The sequence below is a fragment of the Dermacentor variabilis genome, chromosome 4 (assembly GCF_050947875.1).
Source record: "Dermacentor variabilis isolate Ectoservices chromosome 4, ASM5094787v1, whole genome shotgun sequence".
Taxonomy (NCBI): domain Eukaryota; kingdom Metazoa; phylum Arthropoda; class Arachnida; order Ixodida; family Ixodidae; genus Dermacentor; species Dermacentor variabilis.
This window is the reverse complement of record NC_134571.1, coordinates 86,015,068-86,042,538: the sequence shown is the minus strand read 5'-3', so window position 1 is coordinate 86,042,538 and position 27,471 is coordinate 86,015,068. Positions and strand designations below refer to the sequence as shown.

Here is a 27,471-nt window from a genome sequence, read left to right as displayed (position 1 = left end):
GTGATCATAGTTGCGTGCAGTTGTTGGCAAAGCAGCCCTCATCACTGCAATACATTGCACCACTCAATCAGAAAATAATTCAGATGCTGCACGGCATTTACAGCTACTGTCCACAAGGAGGACCCTCGAATCTTTGAATCTTTCATGTGAAAATGCCTTTGGTGTTTAACAGCGCTTGCGCATCACTGCAGTTCATTATTTCTCGGTTAAGAAAAGACAGATGCCACCATGTATGTCAAATAGTGCCTTTTTAATGGTAGACATGAAGTCATATACATAGAAAAAAAAATATAAATAAGTCAACTTTCTTTTAAATGGGAAAAAACAAGGAAAGCTGCAGTCTAAATTACCTTAACGAAACTCCAGTTGTCTGCATTTTGTTGAAGCCAGTGTGGGCGTTTCATTTTAGAAATATTTATAACAAGCTCCTTAGCAGTAAGAACAGCTTTTTCAATACTGAACTGAATATGAGACAAGAAATGAACTAGGTGAACTGCTGAAAAGATGGTTGCTTTCATCACCTTTGTAAACCTGTACATGATATTTTGTTTGCAAACATGTTAGCTTTTGATGCTCTACAAAAGAATGTGGGACGCGAATTAAGGAAGCAAGGGAGACACACACGTCCTATGTACACGGTCGCCTTTGCAGATGACAGTGGAGGATGAGTTGCCAATGTACAGATCAGGAGGTGAGAGTGTGCAAGCAACTTGGCCTGTGAGGGCTCAACAGCCAGACGCCACATGAAAGTAAAACTTGAAATGACTGTCTACAATAAATAAGTTAGGAGAGCAAGACCGACTGCTGCAGACACCACCCGAGGCAAGGACGCAGATGAGAGGAGAGATCGCGGCATGTGGTGATGGTCCCGCGGAGAAAAACAATGCACCGGAGAGAATGACGAGAGCAATTGTCTTTTTAGTCTCCCGCCTCTGCCATTGTTTGCACCCTACAAAATATACTTCACGACCCTTCCCAAAAACTGTACAAGGCCCCATTTTACAAAAGCACGTATACCAGTCCGGTACAGCCACCACGTGCACACAGTCAATCACCACAGAAAGACGGATCACTGTCCTCATTGTCACTCGACCCGTCGGAGCAGATAACCCGCTTCCGCTTTTTGCGAGGCTTTTTCTTTGCCTTGTCACTCACTGCAGCAGCACCTTTAGAAGTCCGACCTGGAGGCCGGCCACGATGGGTCACGGCAGCCGCTGACAACCGTTGCCGTGGCACTGAAGTGGCCACGGCGACTGTGGGCAGCGCTGTCGTGGTGGGGGTGGCCGTAGCCGTTGTGGTGCTAGCAGCATTTGGAGCAGCACCGTTTTCTGTGGTTGAAGAGGGTGCAGTGGCTGCAACAGCTGCTGCAGGTCGGGGCTGTCCCGCATCCTGGTCATCATCATCGTCGTCTGGGTCGATGGTCAGCATCAGCTGCTTGAAATCGAGGTAGCGGCGGCAGAGCTCTTCTCCAGTGGTCTGTTCTTCGTCCCCAGATTTCAAAAACTGCACCGTCGGCTCTGGATTGAACCGAACCCCCGAACGCCGGTTGAGGGCCTTCTCGTACGTTTTGGCAGCTTCGTTGGGAGAATACTGCTGAATGCGGCTGTCTGTAAAACCATACGTATCCTTTAGAGTTTGCTTTACAAAGAGAAGCAAGATGCAGCCTTGTGCTGCTTGCATGCTTTCCTGGAGAGGTTCCAAATCTCTTGGCAGCCTTGCTATGAGAGCATCCAGGTCATCATCTTCCTCGTCTTCATCTTCCGTCCGAGTGGCTCCCTCGCGAGGCAACAATGCTTCACGAAAGCTTTGCAACAGGTTAGAGCCTGACACGGACAGCAAGACATCAATGTGATGCATGACAAACAGTGGCTCATCCTGCACTTGATATGGGAAGTACACAATATTGTCAGCCACATAAAGCAGCTCTGCCAGAGGCACCCTTGCCTGTTCGTCAAAGAGCTTAAGCAGAGCCAGCAAGAAGGCACGTCTGCTCTGCCTGGTTGATCGAAGCACGGAGTAGAGGAAGCCGTTGCGGCTGACGGGGGCATCTGGGCATCGGTACCCACGTACGAGAGAGCCCAGCTGGGAAGTTCGGTGCATTTCAAACGAGAGGCGCATGCCTGCAAGGGCTTTCATCTGAACGAAGCCCGGGTATTTCTTCTCCAAGTCTTGCAGCAACTGGTCGGCCTTGGTACGCAGCAGCTTATCATCATCGGAGCCGAGGCAGGCAAGGTGTGGGACCATCTGCACAGGGTGCACTAGGCCCTGCCCCAACACGAGCTGCAACACTTGTAATGCAGCACGACGGACGACCTGGTCTGGGTGAGCAGCTGCTGCCAGGATATCCTTAAGGTAGACCTGCACAACTGTGCTGGCCATTCCAGAGGACACATCACCCATCTCCTTCAAGTTCTCCCCTTTGGATAGCTTGCTCCACTCTGCATCTCTACGAATCATCTTGGCTTCTTCTTCCATCAGATAAGCTGTCAGGTTCTTGAGCACTTGCACCCTTGCTGCCGCAGATGCCAGGGGACTGGCCAGCAGGTGCTTGTACAGCTCCTTGATTTCGGGCCCTAGCATCAAATCATACTGGCGCACAAGCATGAAGCCAATGCCTGTCAGTGCACGCTGCCGAATATCCTCATCTTCATGTTCTGTGAAGTACATCATGGCTGCGAAGACCCTATGCTTTAGAGGTTGGTCAGCATCTTCAGCAGTGACAGACTCTGCAGTGCTGTCTGGTGCAGGCTCTAAGTGTTCAAAGTCAAAGTGCCGGCACAGCAGGCCCAGTGTGTAGACACAACGTTGGAGACTCGGGCGACAGTAGTTGCGACCGGCCCGATGCTGCCGCCGCACCAAACACAACAGCATAAAAAACTTGTGAAACATATCACGCACCAATGGGTAGTTGTGTGTCACACGGTTCACTACCGCACTGAGGCAGCTTACACTGGCTGGAAGGATGGCCATGGCATTGCGAATAAGCTGTTTGGCTAGGTCTTCTTCAATTTGTGCTAGAAATGATTCGCTTGGGTGCTCCATCAGAGGCACCACCAGCTCGAGACAACGAGTGACATGCTGCAGCACTTGATAGTCCTGCGGCCCTGATACACGCATACTTAGGTATGGCTGGATGGTGTGTGCATGGCGTACTAGGAGCTGCGGTTGAATGCGGCTGAACAAATATAAGGTACCAAGACAGGCTACCAAGTGCTGTGACGATTCAGCACCCTCTTCAAGTCGTAGTAGCCGTTCCACCAGGCAGTCCACAATCTGCCGGCACGACTCCAATACACCTCGGCGTTGCCCATCTTCGCGGTCCTTCAGGAGGCCACTGAGCAGTTGTTCAAACAAGTCAAGTCCCATCTCACGACAAGCAACTACAACATGAGTGATGTGGCGCACCTTTTGTAGAAGCCTCTCTTCGCTATTCTGAGGTGTAAACCACATGCTCTGGAACACTTCTCCAACTAGCTTCTTGATGCCCTCCTCGTCATTGACACGACCAATGATCTTCACACATATTTCTGGAATTTTCTCAAACTCTGGCTGTTCAAGGCACACATCCTTGAGGATTTTGATGACTCGTTTACGCACACTTACACCTGTGTCTAAAATCCGTTCTGTTAGCATGTCATAGTACTTGTGCGTCAGCTCTGGTCGTACCAGGATGAACTTCCCAACCAAGTCCACAGCTGCTTCACGGACACTTGTTGAATGATCAAGGAGGCGCCCATGCACCCCTTGGCGCATGTCTGGCCGGCCCAGAATCGATGGATCTGCCTCAACCACAAGTGTGAGACACTTCATGGCTTTGGTACGCACAGCAACTGCAGATTCACTGAGTACTCGCAGAATCTGAGTAAGGTACACATCAAAACTCTGCGAGAACGGCCGTCGGGATGCCAAAAAACGCGAGATGAGCTCTGCAGTGGCATAGTCCAATGTGCCTTGCTCAGATTTTAGGCCACTACCAGAGTCCTGAGGCTTTGCCAAGTGCAGAAGAAACTTTTTCCGCTCTTCCACCATGGCAACAAGCTTGGCTTGCTGCTCTTCATTTCGCACGGTGGGCTTCTTTTCATCTTCTTCATCATCATCCTCTGGCTCACAATTTCGCCTGCTTGCCTTGCCTCTGCTTGTACGGCTATTGGCTTTGCTTGGCGACTTAGTGCTTTCTTTTTCTTCATCACCATGATTCTTCTCAGCTTTAGCCTCAGCCATAGCATCCCTATACCACTGTGCCACATAGAAGCGTCTTGAGAACTGCAGTGACGGGTCACTGTCAAGGTTGGCATCAAGGTAGTGAAGGAGGGCCCTCTGCAACAGCTGAGTCTCATCCATTGGCCGTGCACCTTTGGAAAGGCTTGTCAGAGGCAAATCCTCTTCCTCATCCTCCTCAATCTGACGGAGAATGTCCTTCACAGTTTCCTTCTTTATCTGGCTGTTCACAGCATCTTTACGCAGTCGAGCAGCAACCACTCCGAGGTAGTCAAGTGAGGCTACACGCAGCGACATGTCCAGCGATTTGTTGCTGAAGTTCTGAACAAGCAGTCGCCCCAGAAGGCTTAAGATCAGCTCTGATGCAGGCCACTCAGGCTTGTTCACTGTGGTCAACAGGTCCTGGACAAAATTCTCAAACACTGGCCTATAGTCCATATCCTCATTTTTCGTGCCACATTTACGTAGAAACACAGACAGAAAATTGGCAGCAGTGTGGACAGCTGCGTCATAAGACGTTACAATCAAGACATCTGCATCTACGGCTGTCGTTTTGTCTTTCCCCTCTGCTGTTTTGTCTTTACTGGATTCTGCCAAGTCTCTTGGCGCAGGAGATCCTTCTGGAAGTCTGACAACACTGTGGATCAGCTGAAGAACAAGGGCCGTCAGCATCTGTATGTACTCTTCAGAGTTTAGGCGATAGTTGCGCAAGCTTCGCTTGCTTGTGGGCAGGCGTGCGATGGAAGCCAAGATGTCCTCTAAAATGAGCTGCCGGTGCTTCTCATAATGAGCGAAAATTGTGGTTACCAAGCGCAGAGCATGCAGCTGAAGCTCACTGACACCTTCAACGAAAAATGGACCAACACCCAATGTGGACACCTGGAGGATCAAGGTGTCGGTCAACGTCTGCAAGCCCAACAGTTCTGCGAGCAGCCCCACCAATTCATGAAGCTTGTTGTAAAGCTGGACCACGGAACGATCTTTCACTTTCTGGGCAGCATGGGCCCGCTTCTGCCTCGCATTGCAGCCTTCCTTTCCACGAGTGTCCACCCTGTAAACTGGGTCGAACAATGGGTAGATGGTGTTTTGAATTTGAAACTTAGCAAAGACGACAATGCGCTCGATCAAATCCTCCAAAAAGACCCGCTTAGGCATGCTGGCTGAAGTCATTATGTACAGGGCAGTTAAGGAAGCATCTGCAGATCGTGTAATGCGTTCCATGGTCAGCTCAGCATAAAGGCGGCCTTCGTCATCCTCTTCTTCCTGGTCCTGGTCCACAGGACATAGCTTAGCACCATCCACTACATTCCGTTCCAGTATAGAAAGCAAGCGGACAAGTCGCTCTGGTGGCACTTGGTTTGTAGCTTGCAAAATTTTTAGCTTGGCTGCTTCATTGCACAGCTGACGCAAAGATGAAGCGGACACTAGTGCTTCTGGAGGGCATTCAACCTCATCATCCAACTCTTGGGTCAAGTCGAGATCTTCCATTGAGTCAAAGATGGCTTCAACAGTGCGTGAGAAGCGTTGATACGTATTGCTCTCCATTAGCTCCTCTGCAGAAAGTGGTGCAGGGACAGGTTCCTTTCTGATCTTCTTGGGCTTTACCTTCGGTTTTTCCCGAACAGGCTGAGGTTGTGGAGCAACTCGACTTGGCTCTTCGTCAGGTTCAAATGCGGAGTGCTCACTCTCACTGTGGTGCGACTGCACTGGAGACTCGGCATACTTGGCCTTTTGGTGGGTCCTGCGCCTGTTCTTCACTCGCTCACTCAAAGAACTGGCGTACATGTCCATGCTCGACGTCTCCTTGGTTGGCAATGGTCGGTGGCAATTGCGTCGATCATTTCCTTTCGCTGTCTTGCCATCAATGCTCTCCCTCTGCTTCCGTGCAGGTCGCTTTCGAGCCACAACATGTGAGCCGTCATCGTCATCATCGGATGACTGAATTCGGCTGTTCTCGCGCACAGAGTTTCTCACAACCTTGCTTCTGTTTGATGCATGTGCAGTCTTTGGTGTGGCTTCCTGCACACTCTGCTTGGCCGGTGAAGCTTGTGCAGACCTTCGGGTAGCTTTGGGTCTACTACTTTCAACATTGTTGACCACACACTCTTTCGGAGGCTCCTTAGACACCTCATGTCCGGGTGGGCTCACAACAGGAACACTGTTTGCACGTTCCACAGGTGGACACACAGGCGAGGGTGGCACGGCATTTTGCACTCCCACACTACCACCCGCACTAGCACTGCCACTACCACCAGCACATGGCACAGGCACAGGGCACACTGGCACTGGCGGCACAGGGCACTGCTGCGGCGGCGGCGGTGGCAGCGGCGGCGGCTGCTGCTGCTGCTGCACCGTGGTGTGCACCACAGGAGACTCTGTCCGCTTGTCACACGGGGTCACACAGTTTCCGTTGGAGTAGAAGTTTTGGCTTGGTGGCTGCTTGGGCACTTGGGGCGAGAAAGGTGTCCCATCCAGGATGCCAGCCACTGAGTGGTCATGCAGTGGCGGGTGCGGTGTGAACGGGGTGGGTGGGAAGAAGCCTGGGCTCCCATCCAGACCTTCGGCAGGTGAGCACAGCTGAGCAGGGCTGTAGCCCGGCTGCTGCTGCTGCCAGGGCGGTGGCCCCTTGAACAGTCCTCGTGCCACCAGCAGTTGCAAAAGTGGGGAGCAGCCCTGGGGTGGCAAGGCACCATCCCCACCATCCTTGAGTTCCACATGGTCGGCGCTGACTTGGGCCAAGGCGTCCACCAGAGGGGGCAGGAGACGGGCATCACTGGCCAGTGCCCGTCGGGCTTCCTCAGCCTGAGCAGCTGGCAGCAGCGATCGGGCTGGGCCTGCTCCAGGCAGAGCAGATGGCAGGGGCAACTCCAAGAGCAGCTCAGTGATGCTCTGGATGCCAGCGAGCGTAGTGATGGGCACGCTGGGGCCCTCGCCATTCATCATGCCGCTGGGCCGGGGCTCACGCTTTGCCCCGGGCCTCCGGCCACCTGTGGGGCAAGAATGCATGCGTTCACAGAGAGTACTGATGCAAGGATATGTTGGCGATGAAATCCCAATGCCTGGCCAAATGGCTACTATTGACATCACTGCCTTGCAGTTCACACAAGTCCCATCCTAACAACAATTATGTGTGTATGCAACCATGAGTCTGCATGCTATGTGCCACGCACAGAACACTCAATATCAATGGCATTATTTACCATGCTAATAAGTGCAAAATCTTATACAGCCGGTAAACTGCCTCGCAAGCAGAAACGTCAAAAGCAAGTCCAATTAATGGAGCTATTGAAAAGAATCTAAAGTGGAACGAACAAGGGTTGCAACGATGTGAAGGTAACGTGTGTTCTACCTGTTCACCGGCTGAACTTACCGATACTGATGACCCGTCGTTGCACGGAGCACCATTTACGTCAGGTGGTATCCAGGTGAGACGTTCAGCATTCCCACCCTATGTCGATACGGTGCAAGCCAGAACTCGCCGCGACGTTTGTGGGCCACTTGCAGACGCTCGGGGCTGTTAACATTGGCGCCCAAGTCAGGAATACGTGAGCACCGCCTGTATGAGCCAGTCAAGACGGGCAGTTTTTCCGAGCACCCTTCACACTTGCCATGTTCTCGTATACTGATAATGGGAAGGTGTCATTACTTGACAAGAATGTAGTCACTCGAGACCCTTCTGCGAACATGCTTACGCGAGGTGACGGCGCGCTTCGCAAAACAGCAGCAGGTCAGCCAAACTGACGCTAGCTCCGTGCGTGATCCGTGTATCCGTCAGCGTATCTCCGGTTATTAGCAGTCGAGAACAACGAGGAGGAGCTTATATCCACTGCTTCCGAGCTAAGACGTGTCGAGGTGACACATAGAACAAGCGATAGCAGCGCTGAGTAAACGCGCACTACAACGTTTCATGCAGCGCGACGTCCAATCTCTCCGATGTTTCCGTATACACAGCGCCGTATTAGGCTTAGACGCAAGCGAACATCGGTGCGCGAAGGTTAGCCTCCATGCATGTTACCAACAACCGCGGCGCAACGCTCTAACTGCAAAAGCGATTCTCGTTCAGAGCGATGTTTTTCCGCATAGTGAATAACTAGAAAACAAGGCAAACTCCACGGGATAAATGTTTACGTACGCTCTTTAGGCCTAAAGTGGTTGCCAACCAGAGCAGAAGCGGGTAACCTCCAATTCATGTCATATGATCGGGACAGCGAAGGGACTGGCTTACCTGTACCACACCGTGCGAGTTAGTCATGGTGAAATTATTTTTTTTCTTACTACTGCTCCTCCGAACGAAGCATCGTAACCCTTTACAAGACGACTGCGATTTTCTTTTTCGAATACACTCTCAAAACGGATCATTGTCCGCCATTACGACAAAACAGGAAGACATTCTCAACCCAGGATTTTAGTGCACCAAAAAACGCGGACCGATCACATGAATCGTATGCTCACGATCGACACTTTCTTTTTAAACAATGTGCACTGATAATGTAACTGCGTCGAGCGAACGGTTTACGTTGCGTCATGAAAATAATTTTGTAGCACGCCGCTTCGAGGGTAGGCAAGAAACCCGTTATGTTTTTGTTGATTGCGTTGTCTGCTTGCTGTGTGTGCCGTTGTGCCTCTGCTCTTCAGCTACGCTATGGAACGAAAGGAGAGGAAAGAAGGAGAAAAAAAAAAAAAAAAAAGCCCGTCGACGTTGTTGAGCCAGTGCACCACAAGTGTTGACGCCCGTGTAACATGCTGCGGAAGCAGCAGGCCTTCCTCAACAGAAGTCTAGCGATAATCGCGTACGTGCGGCACCGCCGGGAAGCGATTTAGACACGCTGCGCCTGCTGCGCTCTAATTAACAATGCGAGACATGTGAACCGACGTATACCTGCAGCTGGTACCAGCTCCCGCAAACTCCATTGCCGTGCTCTCCGAAAAAGTCAATTTGGTCCGGGGCAATAGCTAAACCTAATTGCCAAACGATGTGGTGTCTATCGTGTCTCGACCCGCGTATGGTGGTGTCCGCATGCATCTTCCTCAGCTCTCATTTCTTTTCTTTATTTAATGTCTTTATTTATTGTTTATTGTCTTAAAGAAAAGCCCAGGCCCTGATGGAATCTCCAATGAATTCCTGCTTAGATATGCAGAGTGGGTTGCCAGATACCTCACAAAAATTTTTCAAATATCTATTACCTCGAGTTCTTTCCCGTCCGCTTGGAAATATGCCAAAGTTATTCCGGTCGATAAGAGTGGTTCTTCATCGGTTGTCAATAATTTCCGACCAATTTATCTCCTTTGTACATGTTCTAAGTTGCTTGAGCATATTGTATTTAAACACCTTATGGAATATCTTGAAAATAATAACATACTTCATCCTTCTCAACATGGTTTCCGAAAAGCCTTTCTAGAAATAGCCAGCTCATAGAAACCGCTCACGGTCTTTCCTAGGGAATAAACAGCCGTGGCCAAACTGACATATTATTCTTGGACTTTTCAAAAGCATTCGATAAGGTATCCCATCCAAAGTTGCTGCTAAAGATTAATGCTATATTCAAGAACTCCAAAATAATACACTGGTTTTATTCTTACCTCACCTCCCGTGAACAGTTTGTACACCTCGAAGGTTTTCAATAGTCTTCTTCCCCTGTGGTTTCAGGTGTTCCACAGGGAAGTGTCTTAGGCCCCCCTTTATTTTTGGTTTTCATAAATGACCTCCCAAAAGCTATCACGGTCCCAATCAGACTTTTCGCTGATGACTGTGTCATATACAAAACAATTAGGACCCCAACTGATCAAGAACTGAACGCTAATCTGCATGCAATAGAACATTGGTGCGCTAAGTGGCAGATGGTGCTTAACTCTGACAAATCCGTAATTATGTCTGTTACTAGAAAGAAAAATATAATGATATACCCTTACTCCATTGCAGGTAAACCAGTTAATAGAGTCCACCAGCATAAGTATCTCGGCTTAACCTTCACTTCTCACCTATACTGGAATACACACTTAGATAATGTATGCTCCAAGGCACGCAAAGCAATTTGGGCACTAAGACGCAAAATCCGTAATGCAACTCCCAATGTAAAAACACTCACTTGTAACACCCTTGTAAAACCTGTAATTGAATATGGCAAAATTGTTTGGGATCCTTACACTGCGTCTAAAAAATAAAAAATTGAGGAAGTTCAGAAACTTGCTTCCCGTTTTATTTTCAATAAATATAGCCGAACTGATTCACCAACCGAATTATGTAAATTAGCAAACCTTAAAAGTCTGGAATACTGCACTAAGGTAGATAGGCTGAAGTTTCTTTACCTTTTAATGGCCACTTGAATATCAACACATCACCATATTTTACAATACACCCTAATGAGACATCAAGACATCGCCATTCCATGTACATACCTCTGTGCCTCGTTCTTGTAACGATTGTATTAAGTACAGTTTTTTTCCTCGTGTTATTAAAGAATGGAACATGCTGCCTGATTCCATTGTAAATATTAACTCCCTCGATGCCTTTTTAGAATGCCTGAAATCTTACCTGGATCGTAGTACACCATTGTAATAATTGTGCCTCAGCACTTGCATGCGTTTTCTTATCTACTGTTTGATTTTTCCTTTGTATTTTGTGTCGATATCATAGTTGTGAAATGTACCTTGTTGAGAATGTGAATCTTAGATTTTCCACTCCTGTAATAGCCTGAGAAAGGCTGACAGGATCAATAAATGAATGAATGAATGTGGCCTGCTGGCTTGTGCGGAACGGAATACGATAATATAGTTCACCGTAGGTGCCCTTTCCTCCGCCGATATATCTTGCCATGCATATTATATCGCCAACGGTAGGTAAAGTTAATTTGCGTCACGTCACCATATATCGCGTCGATGAACACGTGGAATGGACGGGCTTCGCTTATAAAATATACCTCACGCTGAGCCTGATGATGTGCGATCTTGTATTTGTTCCCTAAACGCTGTGAAACGTGGCCTGCTTGGTTGATCAGCTCTGCGTGAGATTTAGTGTTGAACGTAATTAGCCTGAATGAACAGATTTTGGCACGTTATTCGACCGCATGCGAGTCATCTCTTTTTTTGAATACCTCGGCCAAAATTTGACGCAAGAAGGTTTGACTATCTAGGCCTGGAAATTCATCGCCGAACACGGGTGTGTAGTGTGGGCGTGCATGTGCGCACTGACAGTAGAACAAAAAAAGAATAGAAAAACGGCCCGTATAATGCAATTTAGTGACGTCACTCAATTATATGTACATTTAATAAGCTCCTACAGGCAGTCGATACGTGTGTGCGTGTTTGTGTGTGTTTAGAGAGGATCCCATGGACTCATTCTGACGATGTGGGCTTTTTTTAACGCACACGTACAGTCATATATGCATTCCTTGGAAAAATCACTTTGTGTTTAGCCTCAGCGCAGCAACTTGTACGTATGATACCGTGAAGTAAATGAGATCTAGCTTTATAACAGTTTAACAGTTCTAAAAGCTTTACAACACTTTTAAGAAAGTTATATAGAAGCCATGCTTTTCAAGCCAAGCAGTAAACAGAATATGTCTTCATTTGTAAAATTCTGCAATGTACTTTTGAATTATCAATCTGTAATTTGTCAAATAGTTTCTGATCAAAGCAATTGGGTTAGTACAGCAAATGTTTTAGCAGAGCCCATTTTTATACATGCGCCATCACCGCTTCCACTAGTCTGTGGAAAAATCCTCTCTCTGCTTTAAGTATGTAATATAAATTTTGCGACCTGTACAATTAGCATATACAGGGTGTTTCAGCGAACACTTTCAAAAATCTTTAAAGGTTACCTGTGGCAGATAGCTCAATTCTAGTTCATGAGTTGGTCTACTCGATGTGGCGGGCAATACTTGCACAAAAAAATTGAGATCCAAAATTGACCAATTAATAAAAATTCACTAAAGTTTTTAACTAATTACATTATGGCCCACATTGCAATTTACAAATTTTAACCGTAGAGTTCACAAGGCAGATCCACTTGGAACAAATTTTCAAGATGACACCAGTTTCGAGATATAAATTCCCAAACTTTGCGGAGAAATCCATTTGCGTTCTAGTTAATTTGTTAACAAAACGTCATTTCATGCACAGAAGCACACAAGTAACTGGAACGCCAATGCATTTCTCCGCAAAGTTCGGGAATTTATATCTCAAAATTGGTGTCATCCTGAGAATTCGTTCCAGGTGGATCCGCCTTGCGAAGTCCACTGCTAGAATTTGTAAATTGCAATATGAGTCATAAGATAATTAGCTAAAAGGTTAGTTAGTGAATTCTTGTTAATTAGTCGATTTTGCATTTCAATTTTTGTACAAGTAGTGTGTGCCGCTTCAAGTAGACCGGCTCATAAACTAGAATTGAGCTATCTTCCACAGGCAACCTTTAAAATTTTGAAAATGGTTGCCGACACACCCTGTATATATATAGTTGGACTCTGATGTATCGACTCTGCAGCGCATCACAAAGAAGTTCGATATATGAAATAAAAATTTTAAAGGGAATTTTACAGCTGTTCGTTATACACAACATATTATATGTGGGTTCGATATATCTGGGTGTGACTGTATATATGAACGAGAGAAAAAGGAAAACCAAGGGGCTTGATCTTTTGTTAATAATGACCATACAAAGCCAATAGACAATGAAGCCAAGGAAAGCATTGGGGAAATTAGCTGTAGTTGAAATTGAAATGTAGAAAATGGGGGGAAGGGAAATTAAAGTGGACTAAAAGGTAACTTGCCGCCTGTGAGATCCAAACCCACAACCTATGTGTGTGTGTGCATGTGTGTGTGTGTGTGAGGGAAGTAGTCCTTTTGATCTGGTGTTTCATAAGACTTAAGTTGTATCCGACTAGTATCCGATTCCAACTATAGCACCTGCGAATTTCCTAATTTCATCGCTCCAACTGTAATCTGCCGTCCTCAACTGCGTTTCCCTTCTCATCGTACCCATTCTTAAACCTAATGGTGGTTATCTAACCGGCGCATAACATGACCTGCCCAGCTACATTTTATTTTATAGGCTACAAGTGCTGAGCAATTAGAAAGTGAAGCGTATGGTGCATGCATCCATTGAAAGCACATATACAGCGCACAGAAATGCGGTGTCTAGACCGAACGTTACAGGGGAAAAAAAGGAACAGCGCCCGCGAATTTCCTAATTTCATCGCTCCAACTATATAGCCTTCTGCCGTCCTCGACTGCATTTCCCTTCTCTTGGTACCCATTCTTAACCCCAACGGTCCAATGGTTATCTAACCGGCGCATTACATGACCTGTCCAGCTTCATTTTTTTATAGGCTACAAGCACTCGGCAATTAAACAAAGCGTACAGTGCATGCATCCATTGAAAGCACACATACAGCGCACAGAAACGCGGCGTCTAGTCCGAATGTTACAGGGGAAAAAAAAAGGAACCACGCGTGCCCTTCTTAATGGCTCATACCCCCGTAAGTAAACAAGAGAGAGAGAGAGAAAACATTTATTTCAACCATCGAGGTCGTTGCTCTTGAGGTCGAGTGGATGTGGTGCCCTCATTCCAGGACTCCACTGGACATGGATGCTCGACGAACTTGCTGTACGAGCGTTTTTTGGCCCGTCAGGGTATCGCCAGTCACCTCCCACCGTAGCAAGAAATCCAATGGCTCGTACCCCCGTAAGGCTGAGGCTACAATTAAGCGCTCAGCAAAGTGAAACGAACTGTGCATACATTCATTGAAATCATCCGTACCACACACAGAACACTATACGACTCATTCTTCTGCTGAGGATATGCAACGTGAAGTCGAAGAGAAATGTCGTAGACGCAAGTCAGACCCCGCAATACGAGCGCGCGAAGCCGCAGCTAAATGTCGAAAACATCCTCCATGGTCGAAAAGTCTGAACCCGAATTGACCTGTTCAGGAAGATAACCGCTTCGAATTGTTATTGGCGGCGAGCTCCACCACTGGAAAAGCTAGCGCCACCGTCGGCGTGACGTGACATGAGGGATCACGTGGACACAGCGGCCGCGTCGGCTGCTTCGGAAGCGCCGAAGCGAGCTGAAAACGAAAGTTTAAAGTCTCACCTGCGCCGCGGTTCTGATTAAGTGGGGAGGCTTTACTGCCTTGGGTGTCTGCTTGACAACATCTGAAAGTACTATAATAGGTAGTGGCTGCCTTTGGAGGCGTGCAGCATGGTAGGCTACTGCTCGGTGCCGCAGTGCCGGACGCAGGCAACGGAGCCCGGTGTCAGCCTTGTTCACACGTAGCCACTGGGCAAGGAGCTGCGTGAAGCTTGGCTGGCGAAACTTAGAACCGGCAGACAGCCATCGGCTACAACTCGGGTATGCAGCAACATTTTCTGCTACGGCGCCGGGACTGCGAGATGTTCGGTGAGTAGCAGAAAACGCGCACTGAGACGCTCGCCCGCGCCCGCTGCCCGGCTAACGTCATTACGGTTTGGTCTATAAACATGTTGATGCTAGATACTGGCAAGTTCACTGGAACGGAAAGGGAGCGGTAAGACGCACATTAGAAAAAGGCACGGTATATGGTCATGTTTGTGTTATATGAATTAATGCACTGGATTACGAAAATCAAGCAGAGGGAAATCGCAAGCTGAGAAGACCGATAAACATACAGTGCGACGCAACTTAAGAAATAATATTGCAATGTCCAAGAATTTAGAAAAAAAAAGATTGAATCGTCGCGACGGCACATCACAGTCGGCGTAGCTAGGCGCGTCTAAGCCTCTACAACGGAATTATTTTTGAACAGTTCTGATAGCGTCCACGCAACAATGGTTGCTAGTGTATTTCCATATTCTCATATGCTGCGGCCCAAAGGTGACGGCATGGTTCGAAAACGCGCTCGCAGCGAAAGCAAAACATTGCGCGCGGATATGCATGCAGACGCGCAGTCGGTTGCTGCGAACCCGCGCGATCACTGGATTGAGGCTCCATTGTGTTATGCCCCATTTGGTTATACAGACAGCCCACTATAAGAACATATTTCATAGTTTACTCTCAGCGATTGCCTACCTTTCACGCAAAAAGCCGGTTCTGGAGACTCCATCGCGGCGACCGCGCGCAGCGGCGTTCACGTACTGTACGTATTCGGTAAAGAGATAGCGTCTGTTAACGATTCTGTGCTTTCAGTTTGCCCAAGATCGACAGTCAAAAACTACCCTCCTTTTGAGAGTACCTGCATAAGTGTCTAGGAGGGCTGCCGCGTGGTGTTTTTATTGAGCGCCGTAAGTAAAACCTATATATGAGAAGCGCGCCGCGTGATCCCTCATACTACGCAAGTGAGGCGCTTCCGACAGATGGCGACTCTGTAACTCCTCGCCGCCAATAGTTTTGAACCGAAACGCGTGAACCCAAACCGAACCCGAAAATGTTTTGATTCGACACCCTGCTTTCGATTATTAAATAGTTGGGGGTAATATGGCTACATCATACTTCTATTAACTCTGATTTAGTACGCCGTCATATTTTGTTAAATTAAGCGGGAAAGTTTGAGGCGAAACCGAAACTGCGCAGGGAGGGCCATAACGCTACAGACCATTTTAGGAATATGAATAGTGAGGTGGTTGGTCGGTAGCCTCGATATGAAACTAACTGTTTTGCTATTGCGTGCAACTTAAAAATTTGTTTGCATTAAAGCGGCACGGCTGCGTAGTTTGACATAAATATGATCAGGACACAGAGCCATGGAATGACGTACGTTTTTCGCACATTTTCAAATTTTAATAAACCTTGATCAGGCCTTCTATTCAGCTCTAAGGTCCCTAGATAAAAACTTGTTTTATCTAGGGACCTTCTTCAACGCCTCGGCGCCTTGCCTCTCCCACGCCCGCCTAATAGAAAGCCAGACAGGAAACAGCGTCGATCGTCTGCTAAAGATAATTTTGCAAGAGCAACGTTGGGATGCCATAGAGTGTTGCTGGGTACTGTTGCTCGTACGTATTTATTATTGACATGCACTGGGCAATAAATCAGTATGATCAGTTTTTCTATGACGTGTATATGTGTACATATTTACTAACTTTTTGATCTGTACTACAGTATATACCGCGATCTAACGCTATCTTGCGTTCAAGCTCGCGCTGGTTCAAGTCATTCAAGCAAACATTCTTGTGAAGAAATAAAATAAAAATAAAGCCGCGCTATTCAGGACTGCTGCTGGACGTGAATGCTAGGATTTCAAATAATCTTACAATTTATGAATTCCAAGCGGTAACAATTATTGAAAAAAATAATTTAGACATGTCTGTAATGAACAGCGTGCTCCTGTTATCCTTATAGCCTACATAAAGAGTTCTAAGGCGAAAATTCATAGGAGGAAGCAAGTAATGATAGAAAAAAACTTACGCGGTCCTTCTGCTGGCACCGTCCTGACTCATGCGATCTACAACGCTTCACTTAATGTTCATGACCGAGTGGCAACATCGTCGAGGGTTGCACAAATTCTATCGCACTGTTGTGCAGTCCCCACAGAAAATGCTTATTTGCGTTTCAATTCAAATACAAATAGTACAATCTGATACGCGGGCAACCGTTTCAAATCTTCGTCTGTTCCTGTGAGCGAAACCGGGCATGCTTGTGTAGCAGAAGCCACGCGACAAGAAGCAAAATGTATCATCAAGCATCGACAAATGAACATTTATTTTTGAGAAAAAAATTACTTACAATTATTAAAAGTCTTTTAAACGTAAGATATAAAAAAAGTGAAAAATAATTTTGAATAGAGAGGGCGCGCCGCGTCAGATATTCGGCATATATTTGGCAAAAGCAAGCGCGATGCCGTTTGCAACAATGATGGCATTGAGAAATTACGTTATCGGATGGTTAGCGGGACACTTATTTTATTATTATTGTTTTATTAGTTCGTATATTCGCTTCGGGCTAGTTCTAGCCCGAGTACAGTGATAAGGGCACATAGCAGCATCAACATCAGCATCAGTTTCTGTTCGTGTTTCTCGTGTTTATGTTCCCGTTCTGTTGGTACCTTGGTACTGCCAATTGTTGATTGTTCTATGGTACTACGTTCCGCTGATGCGGACTGCCACTTCTTGACAGTTTATCTCGCCGTAACTAGGCGGAACACTTTATTGAACGGAGTATACCCAGGACCAGAACGTTGCGCTTGATTCCAAGTATTACTTTCGGTTGAGGCGCTGCCACTTACTGCGCCGCCAGGCAGGTCACGCTCAACAATATTCTTGGAGCTCGCACACCTGCAACCATTGCGGCTCTCGAGGTCGACGAGCTGGAGCAGGTATTACACGTCTTCTAGGCTCGAAAGATAATAAAGTGAACAACGTGTCTTGTCGTTTCTTGTAACGCTTACGGCGCACATTGTCGCACCAATTTCAGGCAGAAGACCCTTCTGCGGCCCCAGCGCGCGGCATCAAGTTCAAATTCTCAGAGGGGGAAAAAGTTCTGTGCTACGAGCCCGACTCCTCAAAAGCCAAAGTCCTCTACGACTCTAAGGTGATGGAGGGCGCAGGATTAATGTGTTGGCGAGAGTTATTCAACTCATTTTCTCAGTTTTTCGAACGTTTAAACCACTGTAGTACATATTCGTGGTGCAACCACTATATGTCGGCCTGCTTGTCTGAACACCATATAGAGATGAGATATCCAAATATGAGGAGGATGTTCAAAATAAACTGTCCGCTACGTACTTGTACTTTGAGCCGCTGTAAACTGTTGGAGCCGTTATTAAGCCGCTGGTAATCGTTGAATCGCAACCATTACAGCTATGTTGCAGATCATGACAAGCCACCGAAAAGTTTTGAGTACGGCACATTTGCGTTGTCGCTGGAGACATTCCTGAGCGCCCAATGTACATTATAGAACCTCTATATTGGCGCTTCCTAGCCAAGGGAGAGCCAACAGTACTCATTTGCAATGTGCTTTTGCCCAGGTATTGGAGCTTGTGGTTGGCAAGGACAGTCGAGGCCGCAAGATGCCCGAATACCTAATTCATTTCAGTGGCTGGAGTAGCAGGTATGTTTGCCATGGTGGAAGCTGTATTCGTTGAACTGACTTTGCAGTTTTTTTTTTTTTTTTTTTTTTTTACAGCTGGGATCGTTGCGTTGCAGAAGAGTTTATATTGCCTAACACCTTAGAGAACAGGAAGTTGAAGAAAAGGCTAGCGGAGGAAGCAGCGCAGAAACTGTGAGTAATCGTGGCCGTGCTGCTTCCCGATACCAAGCAGCAGTGTAGACGCAGACGCAGCTTTTTGTAATCTTTCTCTCTACTTCCTAGGCTCCAAACAAGTAAATCAAAGAAACGTAAGGTTCCTGCCATACTGAAAGAAACTCTCGACAGAAAACTGCGTGGAAGGGGCAGGAAGGAACGAAGCAAAAGTGTCTCGAGTAGTGGCGATGAAGAGTCCTCGTCACAATCTGACTCCTCAGAGGTGACCTGCTACGCTGATCTGCTTTAATTGCTGCCCTGATCTGCTTTCTTGAGCATGCCTTTCTTATACTTTAGTCGGATGTGCACCTTTGATGACCAGTGAAATCGGCAATCATTGAAATACATGAACCCCTTTGGCTCTGTTCCACAGCCTTGCACAGGGGTGCATGAATTTTAATTACCTTTGGTATCTGTAGTAATTGAAAGCGAGTGCGACTGCAGTATAAGCTTTAGTTTGTCTGTGGCTGCTCTATAGCTTAGAAGCCTTTAGAAAGCAGCAATAGTGCTGCAGCTCAATAGAGACCGAGCTAATGTGAGGACAAAGAGCCACAAAAGTTATCTGGCATTAGTGCAGTCACTGATTGGCTAGGGGATATATCGTATTGTTGGTTTCCAAGATTTGTGTGCTTTTACACACCAGGCAATTAAAGCAGTCATATATAAGTGAGGTTCAGTGGGTTAGGCCGGATTTTTTTACCATACAGAGCAGGAAATCTTAATGGACTTGGAAGCCAATAAGGAAACATTAATAAAAATTTTCTTTTTTTAAACACTTCTTTTTCTGGGATGCAAAAACATTTGTGTAGGGTACAATGGTACTAGCATGGCTAACTGCAAGGTTGTATAATCAGTTGCATGCTTTTCCAGCTGATGCTAATCCTTTTCACAAAAAACAAACACTTTTAGCATTATGAAGGCATTTATTGTGAGAGGGCTTGGCTGTAGAAAATATGGTTTATTGTTGCTAATCTCACACCTATCTTATCATTTTGCAGCAGCAAGATGGCGACTCCGACGAGGAAAAGGACAGTGAAGAGGAACCAGAGGAAATTGCAACGGATTACAATATTGAAATTCCCAAAATTCTCCGAAAGACATTAGAGGATGACTACCACAACATCACTGTTAAAAGAAAGGTCTGGTTTTTACCCATTGCCCACCCTTCTCCTCCTGGTACAGTAGGCTTCTGTTGCGCTAGACTCACTGTAATATCCTGAGCTATCACTCATGTTTGGCATATTGCATACTTGCCATTTCTTTGGCAGCTATCACTGGCATAAAATACAACTGAGAAATCATCCATTCCTGCAGACGCTTTGCAGACCTCATGATCAACTGACACAGCAATGTGTCACAGTGTCCAATATATATTTTATTTAAATGCCCACATTTTTTAGCAAACCACATGGCCTATGTGCTAATTATACATATTACTTTTGACTGAAACAGCACTGCCTCATTTGGTGGCTTCCATTAGGACATGTAAATAAAGCTTGCTGGGACGCTGCCATAATCAAGATCTTTATGAATCACGTTTATTATTGTTCATGCTCGGTATGTAGTTTTCGAGCCGGTGAATGGCACCTTTGGCGGCATGAAACCTAAGATAAAGTGTGCTAATTGTAGAAAACATATTTACTTTATGTTTTATATTTCTTGTTTATATTGAGGATAAAATGAAAGATTTTAAAAGAAGACAAAATATGCCACCCACAGGGATTGAATCAAGTCTTGTGTGGACATTGGGTCTTGGTGGTGCAGCATAGATAGCATGTGAGTGTTTATGCAATACTCTGGGCTCCAGTAAAATCTTTCTAATAAATTTTTCATGGGACTGCAGGGATTGATCATAGTAGCCAGGAAAACATATTAATATGCTGAACTTGTTAGCATCACATCCATGGTGGTGATTGCACCTAGCAAACTTGACACTTTTAACGCGATAGCGTTAAGGGCACCGTGTTGCAGAAGATCTGGCATCGGCGTCTGGCAACAACTGTCTTGTGAGTGAAAAATCATTCTGAACCGTGCATAACCAGCCATGCAGGCCCTCCGTGTAGCGCAGAGGCATTACTGAACTAATTGAATTTCTCAAAGTAAAATGCGTTAGAAAAATCGTAAAGTACGACTTACACACAACCTACAGACATGGTAGTTTCGGATTGTAATTTGCATATAGGGGGAGACATAATTCTGTTACATGGAAACTCAAACACAAACCCCTTTTCCAGCATTTCTACCATTCATATAGTGGCGTACCCATTAATTCCTTGCAAAACTAACCAGATGGTGCTTGCATCCGCAGCCCGCACAAGAAGCCATATTTCTACCAGAAAGCTTGCGTTCGTGCTATCGCGTTCGCTGCCAGCGTTTCCCGGTAAACATTACGATTACATCAGCTGCACTTGCCGGGAAGCGTGAGAAGCCATCAGAGGTCTTTGAATGCTATCGCGTTCCCCTATTAAAGGCGACGCTTCAGTGTCCTCCTAATTTTTAACTGAACTATGTATTAGCAAGAGGCTTATGAGCAACCTTATTCAATATACTACCACAAGCAAGCATTGCTACAGAGCATAATGCCACAAAGGAGATTGCATCTTACTACCTCCTCCAGAAGTTAAGATATCATTTTACCTATGGCAATAATGAGCTCAGAAAGAAGCTGGCCTTGCAGAACTTTGAATATACCCTTCTGTCCTCTGCTAAAAGCATGTCATGTGTCTGCTAAAAGCGTGTCATGTGTAGTGCCTGCTGATTAATGAGCTGTTTAGCAGTGACCACAGTGAAGAGGAAAGGAATAGCACAGCATTGTCGAGAATACATTACATAGGCGCACACGAAAGTATCTGCTAAAGCATAACTAAGGACAGCCACCACTATGATTCATTTGGTAAAGGAGCGCTTGGGACACAAAGGGATTGCAAGTTATTTCTTCGACAGTGGCATGCTTTCTTTTTCTTCTAACTTCCTTTAGATTTGTCCCCCACCTATGCAAAGTAAAACGTCTGTAGAAGTTAAATTTCAGTTGGACCTCGATGTAATGAACACAAATTTGATGAAACAAACCTAAAGTTCTTGTGGTTATCAGTGTGTAACAAATATAAATTTCTAATAAATACAGTATTGGATATTGAAAGAAGAAGGAGCTTATTGATTCTTTCATGGTAGATATATGCATGAATACTATATGCAGTTGGGACCCCAGAACTAAAGTATGATTTTTAAGAGGCTTAACAGTGATAATTACTTGTGGTTCAGTGAGCCATTGACAAATGCAATATAAAATCAAAATGACTACATATGTGCATGTAAGGTACAAGAAATTTGTAGAGAAAATACTAACGTAACTAAAGGTTAACATGCTTAGCTATAAGTTAGGGAAAGTAAGTGAACGAGGGAGATTTTGTTTTTTGTTTCATACATCTCAAGCAAAGCTTTGAAAGCCAAAACACAGGCTTTGTGATTAGTACTTGTGAACATTCGTGAGTAGGATTGTATAGCATGTTATAGTGCACGTTTATTGACTGCTAGGGATATGTGAAAGAAGCTTGTGTTTGAAAACTTATAGCAACGTTGTGGAAATGACAGGACTGGGCAGTTTCTTTTATAACTTAGAAACTGTGTAAATAAATGAAAACAGGCCATAATTTTTCTATAGTTGTGGTATCCTCAACAACAAAAAAGGTGTCAACCTTAGCGAATATGGTTTGTATCATTAACTTGATTGTCGGGACAATAAACAATGTCATGTAGCATTTTGTAAACCATGGTACATCATGATATTAAATACATGCTTTGAGAGGCTGAATGTTCACAAATGAGTAGGCGAACTTTACAGAATCTTGCCTGTGAAAAAAATAAAAATAAAGCTGGTTTCATGTTGGGTGTGAGTTTGTTGTAACGAGGTTAGATTTTGTTATTTTCCTTGCCTTCACTGACTGTTGGTCCATTTCGTGAGGTGCTGTAACAAGGCACTTTTTCTACGAGTGGTGATCACGTTGTGTGGCACTGTCATCACGGTGTTGTTGATGGCGACAACTGCAGTGAACTGTTTTGTGACCTCTTAATTCTTCCTTTCTGCCTCAGCTTGTTCATCTGCCATGCACACCAGACGTGGTTGACATGCTGGAGGGCTATCTGAAACACTATGCTGCAAAGTTAACACTGGCAGCTGCCAAGAATGCCAAAGGCAACACTTCACGTCAGCCACCCCTCGATCCATCAGAAGTAGAGTCAAGGTAGATCACAAGTATCTCACATTTGTGCATGCCTTTTTGTTTCACTGTGCAACTACAGTACTCATATTGTGCCTATAGCCATCCAGAATACCACCTGCCCTATTTCTTAGGCTATATATACAGGTTCCTCAGAAAATGTGCACGGCAAACACACAACTCCATTTGGACTTGTACATCAGGAGGTAGACATTATTTACATCTCCAGTCACATTTTTTGGCACATTTACTGCCATATAACAGGAACCATTTTTTTTCCAGCATTCGGCAGTTCAGATACTTCTGGATACTCGACTGTTTGCTAAAAAACATGGCGCATGTTCCAGGTAACTGTGGCCTTGCACAGTGTTCAAGTGTTTGTGACATCGTTTTTGACCTCCATCCTTGTGTCTTCGGTCAAGCACGCACTTGCTAAATTGAATCATTCTTGACAATTAAAGTTGCTGTTTTATATGCACTTAAACCATTTATTTAGCACACCAATATTTGTGTACCTTCACAGTGCCAAATATGTAGAATACCGTGCTGTTTACAATTACCGCGGCAGAAGTAGTCATCAGTAGTTAGTTAATTCGGGTTTAATGGTGCAAAAGCGACTAAGGCCATGCTGTGCCAGCCACCAAGTCATCAATCGGTAAATACCAAGAGAACCTGTACTAAGTAAAAATTTAGAAATGTAATACATTCACCAAGTCTAGTTTTATCTATTTGGCAAATTTACCGATTTTGCAGTCTCGCCTAATATCAACATTTAGTGCTTCACGACTATGTGCCCATTCAATTACGTCTCCATTCCGGATATCAGGTTCCCATTCCATTCTCATTCCATCTGCCAGGTTAGTGCAATCATTCCATTCCTATTCTGTTCCGAGTGTTTGAAAATGCGGAATGATTCCAGAATCCTTCAAACTTTGGAGTTGCCACTCTGCAACTCTGATTGCCATCACCAAACGAAGTGTGTCATGTATGAGGCGGGTACTGCAGCCGGGCTCCCCTCTCTGGCTCCCTTTTGGACACGCTCCTCCTCCTAGCACTGCCACCGCGAGTTCCACGCATGGCGCATATCTGAATGTATACAGTCAACTTCCATTAATTCAACGTTGACAGGAACAACGAATTGACCGAATTATCCGGTAGGTTGAATTAAACAAGATGTAGAAAAAAAATGCCAAAACACACTGGTGATTCATCTGGCAGCATTTTCCCAATTTCAGCACAGCTCCAAATCAAACGTGGGCCCATTTTCTGTGTGTTTAACATTAAGATGACACTAAAACCCTGAAACGAAGCAGAAATCTAATGTGCACCCGATTTTTTAACAAGGGAAATTGTTTCCCAATTGCGGTTGGTTTCCTAAAGTCAGCTTTGGTACACAGTCTTTTTTTGATGTCAGCCTTGCCGCAATACATGCATGTTATGCGGTAAAGCATATGAACGTTGCGAAGGCTGTTTTGGTTTAGTGTCCGAGTGCACTGCACAGTCAATATCGGCCCAATTTTCTTTAGAAACAAAGGGCACGAGTTAGAATCAGGTAAATATCATAGTCAGCCATTGTGAGTTATGGTTATTGCTTGAAAATCTTCCTAGGGCGGGCCACAAATAAGCGTTTTCAGTGAGAGATGATAGGTGTTCTGTAAATTCACTGTCCCTTAAGCTCCACTGAGACAGACGCTGCTGCTAAAGGGTACCTATTATGGCCATCATAGGGGTCAGGAACGTGCGTGCTGACTGGTCAAGTTTGGATTATCCAGAGAAAGCCAATCTTAAGATCAAAATAAAATAAGCTTAGGCCTGTAGATATGCATGGGCGCCAGCCAGGACCTTAGGCTGGGATCAAATTAAGTGAAAAATCGAATTAACCAGAGTTAAATTAAAAGATGTCTACTGTATTTAGACAAGTTTGTATGAATATAAATCATGCAGGTTCGAGTGCACCCAGCACCATAGAAATATTACAGGAATTTTTTTGGGTTGCAGAGTGAGTAGCAGCATAGCAGACAACCTAGCGAGCTGGACTGAGTGCTGGAATTGTGTGATGTCCTGCTGCCACGCCAACACCTTCTGTGTCGTGACATCACAAAACATACATTGCTGGAAACGAAACCAAAACTACTTCATAGAAAACCGATTATAATAAGTGACCTGTTTTTTGTTCTATGACACTTGTCAGTATGTTTTCAGAGTTTTGAGATCCAAGAGCTTTACTTAAAGCAAAAAAATAGAGAAGTTGGAAAGGTTATCTAGTTTCTCCTTCAAAATACCAGTCCAAATGAAGTAGTGAAATTGTGCTAGCTGTATCACAGCTCTAAAGTGATCCTTTTGCATCTTCCTTAAGCTTCAGCAAAATGATGCTTCCACGCTTTCAATAAAAAGCAAGATTTTCCACAATGGTATTGTTTCCGCATTACAATGAACTGGCAAAGTAGAGTGCGGCCCTTTGATTCCCTCTATTCATTTACTGTGAACAGCAGTTACAAGCCTCTGTCTCCTCAATACCTTTAGAAGCTCACGTGTGATCTTGAGAAAAACACTACATAGGAGGTGGCCCCATGCTGTTCTGGAACCCCAACCAACAAAACACATCGCACATGGCCACAAGATTGATGTTAGTAAAACGCCTTCTGAAGTATGTGCCTGCCACTACCTACCTCAGATCCTGGTTACCACCACTGGCATCTACTGCCTCCAACACCACCACAATTTTTCTATATGCTTTTCCCTTCATTGCTGAATAAGGGTTCAAACCTATGAAAGTTTCAAATATACTAAGATGATGGTGGGTTATACAATGCTTACATTACATATACACTGTGATTTTGCACTGTAGCTGAGCAGGATTATTTACTGTATCCAGCTCACCCTCTTCACTTCACACAAGTGCACACGAAAGGAATTTCATGGCAGTATTAATTTTGCTCAGTTTGCACTCTCTAGTGCAAACATAGGGGAAATTACTTGTGATTTTCCTTACACTCATCTGTTTCTGCAGGGGAATATAAGGGCTTTGACTTACCCACAGTACCGAAGCCCCTTGCTTCCTACTGTGCAACGTTCTGCACAGATAAGTGAATCTGCTCAGCAGGTGATGGACATTTTCAGCCAATATCATAGCTTATAATGGTTGATTGTAATAAAAGGTGGACATGGTGTAGTGGTTAGAGGCCTCTGTTCAAAACATGTAAGCATTGTTTTCATTTCCCCAAACCACTAGGCAATTTTTATAATGTTTTATGGGAATCGTTTGAAAATTTTGCAAACAGATAGACATACTGACAGATTGACACTTTCGGACTATTTCCTAGCTCATGAGACTGCTTTTTGGAATAAAGACCTGCATTTTCATGGCCATACAGAAGGAATAGCTGCCACAACCCACCAGTGACTGTGACGACTGTGACGACAATAGTGAAAACAGTTCCTGTAGTGAGTGATCACTCACTACATGATGCTGGCTGGAGACTGTACACTGTATGAGAGCCACAGGAATAAAGAAACATTTCTGAAACATCGTATTTACTTGAACATAGGTCTAACTCAAATATAGGTCAACCTCTATGTATTGAACTCACAGAGAAGTAAAAAATTAATAATTCGAATGTAAATTGACCCATATATTTTTAGAAAAATAAAAAAAAACCTTTACCATGGCACATCTTTATTCACCGTAAGCTCTGCTACTAAATTTCCCTAATTGATGCCATACGTTGCATCCTCATCCGAACTGCCAGAGAAGCTGTCCTTGTCGGTTGCTTCACAGGCGCCCTCGGTACCACCGATGACCTTTTCTTTGGTGCTGTTGAGTGCATTAGATATGCATCATTTTTTTATGCTAGTTTGAATAATCTCCAGACCAGCTGCACGGCATGCGTGTCGAAGCAACTGCATTAGCTCGGTACTTTTGCTAGCTTTGTTCAGCAATATATGGCGATATTCTTTGGTCTCGAATATAGGTTGATAGCTCATTTTGGGTAGCATTAAAAAAAAAAGTTGACTTTTAAAAATACGGTAATTCATTTACCATGCTTTTGGTCACATGAGAGCTATTCCTGCATGGCGCCCAAAATACGTGAAATAGTTCCTGACCGGAAAGGCTTCAAAGTTAGTAAACGCTCATGGCTGCAAAGAGTGAAGAATCAGTGCCACAGATTCAGGTTGGCATGAATAACAATAACACTCTAGCAATGGTTTGTGGCTAAGGATAAGTGTTATTTCAGCCTTCAAGTGATCCTGATATAATTCTTGGAGTGATACCTGCTGCAGTAGCTCAGTAGCTATGGCATTCAGCTGCTGAGTATCACGTCATGTTACCATGGTGGCAACATACCAATCGCACAGACTATACAAACGCTTGTGTACCCAGCTCTTGGTGGAAGTTGATTAATGTGTGCTGGTCAAAGTTAATCTGGAGCACTCCACTGTGGACGTCTCTTACAGCTGCTGTGTTATTTTGGGGTGTTGAAATAAAGGAGCAAAAAGAATGAATGAATGTTTGAACTCAATACGGTTCTAGTAATGCCTCCACTATGCTAGACATTTAGCTTGGTCTCAGCCAACTTGCAGTACAAAGGTTCCATTGTGTTTCTTGATGTTGGCATATTTTGACAGGTTTTCATTGTGTAAGGAAGCTATGGATGGACTGCGGATTATATTTTCTTCCACCTTGTCCAACTCATTGCTGTACAACGAGGAGAAGGCTCAGCATAAGTTGGTAACGTCATTCTGCCGCCCTATCCGGATTTCTCGGTGAGCAACTTGTAAACTTTGGCTGGCTTTGGTTATACTCACTTAGATAAGTGTTGTCTTTAC

At 45.1% G+C, this 27,471-nt stretch overlaps 2 protein-coding genes across 7 annotated transcripts in view; one reads left to right on the top strand and one right to left on the bottom strand.

The window, feature by feature from the left end:
* LOC142579471 (uncharacterized) overlaps positions 1–27,471 on the top strand; it is a 91,573-nt gene that overhangs the window by 41,710 nt on the left and 22,392 nt on the right. For 3 of the 5 annotated variants that reach the window (XM_075689681.1, XM_075689682.1, XM_075689680.1), the window contains exons 19-25: positions 17,600–17,716; positions 18,153–18,235; positions 18,311–18,406; positions 18,497–18,650; positions 19,426–19,566; positions 22,517–22,668; positions 27,271–27,408. In XM_075689681.1, the coding sequence (XP_075545796.1) occupies positions 17,600–17,716; positions 18,153–18,235; positions 18,311–18,406; positions 18,497–18,650; positions 19,426–19,566; positions 22,517–22,668; positions 27,271–27,408 (881 nt within the window). Of the gene's footprint in view, positions 1–17,599; positions 17,717–18,152; positions 18,236–18,310; positions 18,407–18,496; positions 18,651–19,425; positions 19,567–22,516; positions 22,669–22,778; positions 22,851–22,926; positions 23,096–27,270; positions 27,409–27,471 lie in introns of those variants that run through there. The other 2 variants (XM_075689684.1, XM_075689683.1) reach the window with 2 other exon arrangements.
* On the bottom strand, positions 232–8,623 carry Nipped-B (Nipped-B cohesin loading factor). Of its 2 annotated transcripts, none has more exons than XM_075689677.1 (3): positions 8,444–8,623; positions 7,589–7,774; positions 232–7,205 (listed from the first exon to the last, which is right to left on the bottom strand). In XM_075689677.1, the coding sequence occupies exon 3, from the start codon at positions 7,159–7,161 to the stop codon at positions 1,048–1,050; it is 6,114 nt and encodes a 2,037-aa protein (XP_075545792.1). In that variant the 5' UTR covers positions 7,162–7,205; positions 7,589–7,774; positions 8,444–8,623; the 3' UTR covers positions 232–1,047. The 2 variants fall into 2 exon arrangements, with proteins under 2 accessions (XP_075545792.1, XP_075545793.1); XM_075689678.1 differs by lacking the exon at positions 8,444–8,623 and adding an exon at positions 8,351–8,384.

Excerpts from the sequence above, each read along its gene's own strand:
- Nipped-B (XM_075689677.1), bottom strand. The coding sequence starts at position 7,161 with ATGATGAATGGCGAGGGCCCCAGCGTGCCCATCACTACGCTCGCTGGC.